Here is a 10,093-nt window from a genome sequence, read left to right on the forward strand (position 1 = left end):
AAGGTCACTCAGTCGCTGGAACCCAGTGTCCCATAAAACCCACTGATGCAGATAGAGCCATAAAGTAGATCAGCAGACCGCCACGGCGGCCCCAGGATGTTTGCTTTGGGTTACCCCTGCAATTCTCCAGGACTGCAGTGGAGGACATCCCGGTACTTACGTTGTCCAGACTTATGGCTCTCCTGGACACCCATCAGGCCTTTAATGCAGGTGTGTTTGGGGGTGTCCAGGGCTTTGTCTCCCCTGGCCCTCCATGTCGGCTAAGTTTGGACCTCCCAGAATAGTCCACACTGCTCTCAATCCCAGGTCTTGCCCTCAGAGTTCCCTAATCAGGAACCAGTCTGGGGTTCCCTGGCTCTTGCCAGGGAAGTTGTGTTAGCCTCTCAGCACCTTGGGAGCCTCATCTCAGTCCCCCATCTTGCTCAGCCCACCTCCTACCCCATTCCTGGTAGCCCAGCACCTGCGCACTATCCACACCCCGGTTCTCCCCGCCTCTGGTTGACATCTCATCCTACTTGCTGGTGACCCATGATGAGACCTTTGAGGCAGAGTTGGGGCTGCACCTATCCTCTTTCCTGCCCCAACTTGTCCCTGACGACAGGAGGGTACATTTGCCTGTGTTCCTCTGAGGCTTCTTCACACACTAGGTTCTCTCTGTCAGAACACTCTTCCAGTCTAGCTTAGGGAAGCAGAGGAACTGACTGATGCCTGCATGGGGTCAGTACGGCCAGATCCACCATCTGGACTGGAAAGGGGCATTGTGTACCAGTAGTTTGGATCTGGGGGCAGGGACGGTATGCACTTGACCATCACGTGGCCAGTGGAATGGCTAAAGGTCACAAGAGTGCAGTACGGCCAGACTGCAGCCCTCTTGGGGTGTGAGCCTGGATTGGGGTTAAAGGGAATAGGCTCCCTGATACTGGGCCTGGATATTGCTGCTGCTATATGGGGCTTCAGGCTGGCGAGAAAAGGAACAGGGTGTCCAGAGGTGTAGGGGAAGCTTCTAGGATCAAGGATCGTCTAAGAAGCACCCTCCATTCATTTCTATGTCCAAGTCCATGGGGCGTGTTTGTGCCTCGCTCCCTGCAAGAGTGTGCTGGCTACCTGCCATGTCTGTGCCTTTAAGAGCACTTTTGTTCGGTCAGGAACCCCCTTTATCAAAACTGTCGGCAGAGACCTGAGCCCTCTGCTCACTCTCCTGAGCCATTTGGTATGGTTGCCCTTTGCAGCCCAACCCTATGAGAAGGCCCAATGGTGGGCAGAGGCTAGGGGGCAAAGTGGCCTCAGTTTCCTCTGGAAACACCCCTCTCTGGGATGCTGACACTGGTGGGTGGGGTGGGTTTTGCCACCAGTTCCTAAGAACTGGGTCCAGAACCAGCAAATGGAAATGTCCCTGCCCTTCCTCACCGGAGGTCAGTTCTCTGGGAGCAGATGACATTACAGCTGTGGAGTTCTCTGCTTTGAACTGACTTCATTTGGCTCCATGGACAATATTTGCTTTGGGAAGGAATTAAACACTTTATTTTCTCATTTATTCGGGGCAGGCTGTAAGACACAAGTGCCCTCATTATGAGGGATGAGCTTCCAGGCTCGGCATCTGTCTAGGGAGGGGTCACGTTCTCAGATGTGACCCAGCAGCCCCCACAGTCTTTCTCTGGCCAGTCCTGCTGGCCTGGCCTCTGCACCCTCCTAGGGAGCCAAGCACTGCCAGGCAGGGCTGTCAGAGCATGGCAATACTACGATTACTTCTTTCTCCAGCTTCAGAAAGGCCCAAGGGTGCCCTGGGGACCCTGGGGGTTCTTTGCACACATTCTGGGTCTGAGTGGAGAAGCTGCTGGAGGGGACTAAGGGGGATCACAGGTTCCCCAGGGACTTGGCTCTCTTTGGCCCTGGCATTTGCACTATCTCACACGGTAGGGCTTTCCAGACTGTGCTGTTTGCACTGGGAACAGTTCCTGCCTGCTACCTGCTCACCCTGCCCCCTCTCCAAGAACAGAAAGAGCCCAGCATTTTGCTTTAAGGAGAAGGAGGACTGTGAAGTCCCTGTGTGTCCTCAGTCTCTGAGCCTCAAGGAAGCCTCTGCAGAGTCTTTTTCTGGGGCCACCCTTTCTGGGCCACTCTGAATAGACCGGGTCCCGGTGAGTCTATTCCTCTTCCTGGTCTTCACCATGTGTCTGCCCTGCACACCCACTGTGGAGGCCAAGGCCTTATTTCCTCATGCTGGAGAAGGATGGGGGAAAGGCCAGAGTAGGGCCCTAGGGTTTTACTTCCTCTGTCCCAGGATCAGTGCAGCTTTGCTTCAACTGTCCTCAAAGTGCATGCAGCTGTAAGATCACAGAGGCCTAGAAGCTCTGTGAGCAGAGGCTGGGGGCCCAGCACACACGGGTATCTTTCAATTGGCTTCCATGCTGGCCAGAAGGTGGATGGAGCAGAGGCTGAGGGCCAGACGGCCAGCATGGCTTCAGGGTGGGCAGTCTCCGGCACAAACCAACAGTTTGCACGAGCGTCTCCTGCTGCTTCTTGGCCTGAGAGGCTGACAACCATGCCACATTGGAGGTGACGGTGCCTAAATATTTCCGGGGGGGGGGCAAAATCCAGCCCTTTCTCCCTGCCAAGCCCATCTCATGACCTCCAAACTCTCAGATCCTGGCCTGGCAGAACATTTTGTGAAAGCAAGGGTCAGTCACCACAGGACACCCATGGTGTCTGTCGACCCATGGCTTAGCCCCAGGCAGCTGTCTTCACACTGCCACCAAGAAGAGTCCAACTTGCAGACCTGGGGACAAGAGCATCTCGGCCCCCTCACATCCCAGAAGACAACTTCAGAAAGGCCTGGCCGGACCTGGGTGCTGCTGGGGCACTCAAAGCCTGCTGGTTTGCATGAGCCCATTGGCCTCGCAGCTGCGTGTGGGCAGTGTGGCCTGCGGCCGCCCATTCTTCTCTGGCCGCGGCTCTATGGCATCTGCATCCTCCATACCATATCCTCTACGTAGACACAGAACCTTCCGGAAGCTCTGGCGGAAGTTATCAGAGAGAAAACCATAGAGCAGGGGGTTGGCACAGCTGTTGGCATAAGACAGGACCACCACAAAGAAGTAGAGGCCGGCAGAGGTGGGTTCCTCGGGCAGCGTGAAGGCCAGGTTGACGATGTTGACGATGAAGAAAGGCAGCCAGCAGCCCACGAACACCAGCACTACCACCACCACCATGCGAGTCACCTTGCGTTCTGAGCGCCGTCGCCGGGAGGAGCCCACGCGCACACCTGCCGCCTTCACCTTCACCACGATGAGCAGGTAGCACAAACAGATGACCAGCAGGGGCCCAAAGAAGCCCAGCACAGACGTGTAGGTGATGAAGGCTGCACCCCACAGTTCCACAGGCTCTGGCCAGCTCAGGTTGCAGGTGCCCCAGCCCTCCTGGACGTCGGCGAAGACCAAGAGTGGCAGAGACATGAGCAGTGAGAAGACCCAGACAGCAGCGCTGGCCAGCTTGGCTACCCGTGGGCGACGCCACCGGGCTGAGCGGAGAGGGTGGACCACGGCCAGGTAGCGATCGACACTCATGATCATCAGGCAGAAGATACTGGTGAACTGGTTGATGCCATCCAGCGTCATGACCAGGCGGCACAGGAAGGGGCCGAAGGGCCAGTAGGAGACGGCATTCTGCGTAGCCAGGAAGGGAAGCCCCAACATAAACAAGACATCAGCTACAGCCAGGTTCAGTATGTACACATTAGTAACCGTCTTCATCTTGGCATGCCGCAGCACCACGTAGATGACCAGTGTATTTCCACCCAGCCCCACCGTGCACACCAGCAAATAGAGAACGGGTACCAGTACTGCCTGGGCTCCTATCGATGACACTGGGCTCACCAGTGACCAGTTGTGGTTACCACTGGAAGCAGCTGAGGCATTCCAGCTGGGTGTGGAAGCTTGAAAGAGGGACTCCATGCTGCCGGCTTCAGGCTAGGTACCAACCCACGTGTGTCTCTGCGAGAGAAGAGGGTGTCGTGAGTGGACACATTCGGGCATTCCTTCCTCCAGCCACCCCCAGCCCACCTGCCCGACGGTAGTGGGTAAACACCATTAATCACGCTCGACTTGGCCGGGAATCGCATTAAGCAAATTGTTTGGAAAACAAGCTGGAGAGAAAGAAGAAGCCACAAGAGGATGGGTGGCTCCGCGAGCCAAGGTGGGCATTACCCGTCAATACTTAAACTACAGTGACTGCTCTAGGATGCGCACACAACCCATGACTCCCCTGGCTTGGTCTGATGTCCAGCACCCTCTCTCCAAAACCTCTCAGAGTCCTGGAGGGCAGTATTTCAGGAAGGTGACATAAACTCAGTGGCTATCATCTCCCAGGGCTCCCCCAAACTATGAGGAGAAGTGGCCGATATAAAAGGATGGGGAGGCTGAGACGCCATGGCTGCAGTAAGCCAGTCGTACCCAACACATATGGCATCCTAGGCCTGCTCTGCCAGTAAGTACAAGGTTGGACTCTCTCTGGGGTGGGACTCTCCCCCCACAGCAGATCTTAGGGAATGCTGTCCCCAGTAGAAGATACTGCCTGCCCAGGGCAAAGGTCTGTCTCTTGCTTAGCAATGGCAGATATCCTTAAGTCCAGGCTCACTATGGGACGGAAAGGTGCCTAGTGCAGGGAGGACAAACACACGGAACAGACATTAACAGCCCAGCCAACAGGAACACACCAGGCTGCGGGCACAGCACAGGAGGGGGTCTACAGCCCAGCACATGACAGAGCCAGGCGAACTAAGGCCCGGGAAGCAGAGGGAGGACACAGAGGCAGTGCTGGGCTTTGTGGAGAAAGCAGAGAGGCAGGTGTGGGCAGACAGTGCCTGACAGATGAGTGACAGGTGCATTTGTGTTTCTTTGTGTTTGAAGTCTTTCATAAAAGCAAGATGTCCAAGAAGAAATAAACATCTCCGTTGCTGGGCAAGAAGGAGATGGGCAGGACTGGTGCCTATGGTTGAAGTACTAGGAGGACACAAGCCAGGGGCAGGAGCAAGGATACAGGACAGGCCATAGCAAGGCAGGAGCCCTCGGCCTGAGCCAGGCTGTCCACTAGCTATGCTGTCCTCAGAGACCTGGATCTGCTCAGCTGATCTGTAGTGGCCTAGGCCAGAGCAGACATGGGCCACTCCAACAGCTGTCAGGGAAGGACCTAGTCCTGGGGTGCAGGACCTACCAGAGACAACTGCAATCTGAAGAACAAGGAAAGGCAGGCCGGGGTGTGGGGATCCAAGAGAGAACCGCAGCAGCAACAAGGAAATAAAAAGGTTCCTCCCCACAGGCCAACTCACCTGAGTCCCAAGTTCTCAAGGTTCAAAGATGCTAAGGAATATGACCTGGAAGACCAAGATGGAGGGGACCAGCAGTGGATTCACCTGGAAAAGCTAAAATAAAATAAGATGATTTAATGATTTAACTAGTATGCCTGGAACATGTTTCAGTTAAGTGTAAGATCTTTGAGTGTAGTATGGGTAAAACAAAAGGAGTAATGAGTAAATGGAGCAGGTCCCCTACTTGGAAGCCACAGAACTTGGACATGAAAAACCACAGTCATTTTGTGCCAGGAAAGGCGGCCCATCTGTTAAGAGTCTAGGCTGTTCTTGCAGAGGACCCAGATTTGATTCCTGCATTTATGCTGGACAGCTCACAACTGCTTGTAACTCCAGCTCCAGGGGGATCTGATACCTTTGGCCTCTGGGAATCTGCACTGACATGCACACAACCCCACACAGACACACATAATTTAAAATAAAACAAACCTTTAAAATATGGAAAATACAGTCATTTAAATAAACAACAATTTCAAAAAAACAAGACTAATTTTAATGTAGATAACGTTGAGGAGAGAATTGGTGAAATAGAAGACACTGTGGAATACTGAGAAGACGCATGCATGAAAGCAACCGGAAGTCCAAGCAGGGGCCACAGGACAAGGGGGAAGGATGAGACTTCATGGTTAATCATGTCTCCAGTAGGATTAAGTCACAATACGGCAGCGTCATCACAGAGCTGCAGAAAATCCTGAAGAATATCAGTAGGACACCTCATGGAAACACCACAGACAGTGACTACGATAATACTGTTCCATCAGCAAAGCTAAGGCAAGAGGTACATGACAAACTTTATTTAATAACAAAGGCCAAGGGTAGGGCTGGGAATGGAGAGTGATTGCCTAGCATGCACGATCACTTGGGTTCAGTTCCTAGCAATGCATAAACCAGATGTGCTAGCACAGGTTTGTGAGTCCAGCACCTGAAAGAGGTCAAGGCAGAGGATTAGAAGCTCAAGGTCACTCCTGTCCTGATTAGATACTAAGTTTGAGGTCAGTCCATGATACATGAGACCTGGTATTAAGAAAGGAGAAAGGCTGGAGAGATGGCTTAGTGTTTGAGAGTACTGGCTGCTCTTTCAGAGGAGCCCAGGTTCAATTCCCAGCACCCACATGACAGTTTACAGCCATCTATAACCCCAGTCCCGGAGATCTGAGGTCCTCTTCTGGTCTCTGCACACACAGCACTGCATGCATATGGTACATAGACATACATGAAGGCAAAATACTCATACACATATAAATAGATAGCTTTAAAAGACAATGTTAGGTACGAGATGACTGTAGCTAAGTAAATGATGGAGTTCTTCTGTTGACATTGAACCCCTGGTCTAGAAGGGTGTCTCTGGATTGGGGACAAGAATAGTTTCAGCTTGGTCCCATAACACACATAGCTTCAGCAGGAAACCAAGACATTCGGACAGGAGCTTCCTTGGAGTCTCTAGGTGGGACTGCTGATTGACTCACAGGGGCTGGTCTAAAGTGATGCTCACAGGTCCTATGGACTCCTGTGGAGAACTATCCTATAAAGGACCATGGTTCAGCCAGGAGTCAGTTAATGTTATTTCACATGGCCAACACACATAGACCTGCTGCAGAGGCACGTGGGTCACCTCTCCCCAAAAGACTAAGTAAAGGACCTGAAAAGGGCTGGATGTGGGTGATGGACCAACCCCTGAAGATGAGCTCTCTGCTGTTGGGGAAAGGGCTGAGGGGTTCTGGGGATCTCTAACAGGCTCTGGCTTGGGGGAGCGGCTCTTGAACGCATTCTGACCTTAAGTCTAGCTCTCATTTTCTCTGGGCTTCTGAGGTTTCTCTCTGGCCCATCCCTCCTCACTGCTGCCCAGAGCCCAGGAGTGGCTTAGCAGGCCACCAGTCCTTGCCATCTATGCAAACGCTGCGACTCCCTACCAGCCTCGGAGCTACAAAGAACCAAATGGGCCCTAGAGCTGTGCCAGCCTCGTAGAATATGATTCTGCAAGAACCGTTTTTAAAAGAGCAATTTTCTTATTCACCAGAATTACATGTTCACGGGAAAATTGCCCCTCAGGCCATCTCGACTGTGGGAGGGAGGAGCGAAGGAGGGGGTTATGCATCCAGAGTCCAGCTAAAGACCTGCTTAGACAACCCCACCCTCCAGTGCCATCTTCCCCAGCAGGTCCTAGCCCCCACCCCAATACCTGCCCTGTGATCTTGGGGACCTTGGTGCTTCCCTGAGCCCAGGCTTCAGGTGTAAGCAAGCCCATACACATGTAGAGTTGCCCGAAGGATGAAATGGCCGGACCCTGACTCATCTGGAGATGGAAGTGTCAAGTCACCCATGCTGTATGCTTCTGCCCCCCTCGTGCTTTGCTGAGGGGGGCTGGAGTCCAACATCCACACCCCACTCCTACCCACAGTCATTAGCGACACCTTTCTCCTGTCTTTCCCCAGATACATACACTCCTCCTCTGAACGCTTCTGGAGGCAGCTTGGGCCAGGGCAGGGGGAAAGTGAGGCAGGTTTAGGACCAGCCAGGAGGCAAGGAGAGGATCACACAATCTGGCGAAGTAGCTCAGGTGGGTCTCCCTGCCCTGAAGGCGGTTGCTTCCATCTACATTTCTTCAGAAATCTGGGCCTTTCCTTTACTTTATGGGGAACCAATGCCAGCTTACGATTGGTTATTAGTGCTGCCAGAGACTCCAGTGCATCCCACCTGACCCTGCGACGCGTTGTTGCTGAGCAACAGTTCCCATGTCTGACTTTGGGCACCTGGGTTCTGGCCCTCATCACCCTAAGTCACACAGGGGTGGCATGGAGGGAAGGGCCCTACACATGAAGGAAAGTTCTAGGACGTTCTCCATTCCACAGAGGGGCAGGATGGGTTGAGGACCGGTAACCAGACTCCCTCCTCTGGGCAAACAATTGCAGGGACCCCAGATCCGTAGGGCGTCCATGCGTGTCAGGCCGCAGCCCCATGGCTGGCCCCACCATGCCCACCAACTAGCAGATCCAAATGCGCAAGCCACTGCTTCTCCTGACCGTTCTCCACCCGCGGCGTCCAGCTGCAGACCTCCTAGTCTAGCCTGCCCCCTCTGCGCCCTCCCACCTTCCCTCCGAGCCCGCCGCTCCTGAGACCTCGGATTTTGTCCAGTCCGCAACCCTCCCTGGCACTGGGGGCGCGTGCCATGGAGTGGTCAGACCCGAGGGTGCATGAGCAGAGGGAGACATCTGGATCCCTTGTGGTTTCTGACCTGACCCAGGCACACCGGGCGGCCGCCGGGTTTCCGAGGCCGGCGGAGAGAAAAGGCAGAGGGATGCAGCTCCGAGGTTGGAAAGAGGACGCCAGAGGGACTGGGGCAGAGGCAGGTCAGCCCCGCAGATGCCCAGGGAAGCTTGGGGATCCTGTGCGTAGCAGGCAGGGTCCGAATGGCGGGACCCTAGGTCCGGGCTGTGTGCAGACAGCAAGAGGAAGCGACAGACCTGTGCGGGACAGGGTACCCACACCGGAGACAGCGGGCAAGGCGACGGCACTTCGCGGCAAGGCAGCGCCCTCGGGCTCCAAGAGCAGTGTGCTCACTCGAGGTAGGAGGTCGGCGCCCGCCCTCAGGCTAAGGGGAGGGAGAGGTGGAGGAGATGGAGGGGGCGGGGCGAGGCAGGGCGGGGCAAGCGCCTCGGGTAGGGTGGGGAGGCTGGGTAAGGAGGGGAGAGCTCCCGCGGGAGAAAGGGGGTTTTCCCGTGGGGAGTCGGGGGTCTGGGCATTACAGTCGGGTTGTCTGGATGAGACTCTTGTCTATGCAACTTCATCTGCCTAGCTCCCTGTATGCCCCAAGTCACGTAGTCTATTCGTCTCAGAAACCTTTTCCCAGCCCTAGTACTGTTGTCAGTGACTTAGACCACGCCCCTCTTTCCAACAACTACTTTGGGCTGTGACTGAAAGCAGAGGGTTGAAAGGAGTCCCTCTAGAGCCTGAATAGTCTGAGAAGAATCCTCCTGATAAAAGTCTGGTGGCCTACAGAGATGCCCCGGGTGAGGTTCAAGAGTGGAGTGGAGGCAGTGGAAATCCCCAAGGCAGAGTGCGAGCGAGCACCTGGGGTTCTCTGAACTTGCAGGACTGATGAGTGTGTGTTCTACCAGGCACTTCCTGGGTCTTGGGATGTTGCTCACTGAGGAGTTGCTGACTCTAAGAGCTGAGGGCCTCATCTAGACACAGAGGTTGTCCCAGCAGCTCCCTGACCTTGGAGCCTGCTTGCAGCTCTTTAACCTGAGCTGACGTCCTGCAGTCCCAAGAACAGCTGAGATGACATACATTCATATGACATCAGGACCTGGCCAAAGGAAGTGGGGGTCAGCCACACACTGCTTGTTCCTGAGAGGAGGTTCTTCAGCCGATCCGGTAGGTGGTGCCTGGTCTTAGTTTTTCTGTACTTCTACATTTTCTCCATGGAACTTGAATTAGGTTTGCAATGGAGAGAACCCAACCGCATTGCTATTGCCCATGCTCCAGCTCCTCACAGTGCTCCTCCCCAGCCAGATTTGGACGTCATGTTTAGGATGATTTCAACCTTTCCCCTAATCCCGGGCTCCATTTCACCAGTACTGTCCGCTTTCCAAGAAGGCTGCACAGATCCTGCCGTAAAGACACCTCCACTGTTCTGCAGCCTGAGGGGTCTCCTCTCTGACTGGGAATGGCGGCTGCTAGTTAACTGCCTCCAGCAACTGACAGGATACTTGGTGCTCTAGAGGGCACATC

General features: G+C 54.5%; 1 protein-coding gene across 1 annotated transcript; it reads right to left on the reverse strand.

Moving 5' to 3' along the window:
* Positions 1 to 2,678: 2,678 nt before the first annotated feature.
* Sstr5 (somatostatin receptor 5) lies at positions 2,679 to 8,880 on the reverse strand. The gene is made up of 3 exons (XM_057776184.1): positions 8,824 to 8,880; positions 5,324 to 5,416; positions 2,679 to 3,989 (listed from the first exon to the last, which is right to left on the reverse strand). The coding sequence occupies exon 3, from the start codon at positions 3,948 to 3,950 to the stop codon at positions 2,862 to 2,864; it is 1,089 nt and encodes a 362-aa protein (XP_057632167.1). The 5' UTR covers positions 3,951 to 3,989; positions 5,324 to 5,416; positions 8,824 to 8,880; the 3' UTR covers positions 2,679 to 2,861.
* Positions 8,881 to 10,093: the final 1,213 nt, after the last annotated feature.

Source organism: Chionomys nivalis, chromosome 7 (genome assembly GCF_950005125.1).
Source record: "Chionomys nivalis chromosome 7, mChiNiv1.1, whole genome shotgun sequence".
Taxonomy (NCBI): domain Eukaryota; kingdom Metazoa; phylum Chordata; class Mammalia; order Rodentia; family Cricetidae; genus Chionomys; species Chionomys nivalis.

What these genes read in the sequence shown, in the direction of transcription:
- Sstr5 (XM_057776184.1), bottom strand. Translation starts at nt 3,950, where the DNA reads ATGGAGTCCCTCTTTCAAGCTTCCACACCCAGCTGGAATGCCTCAGCT.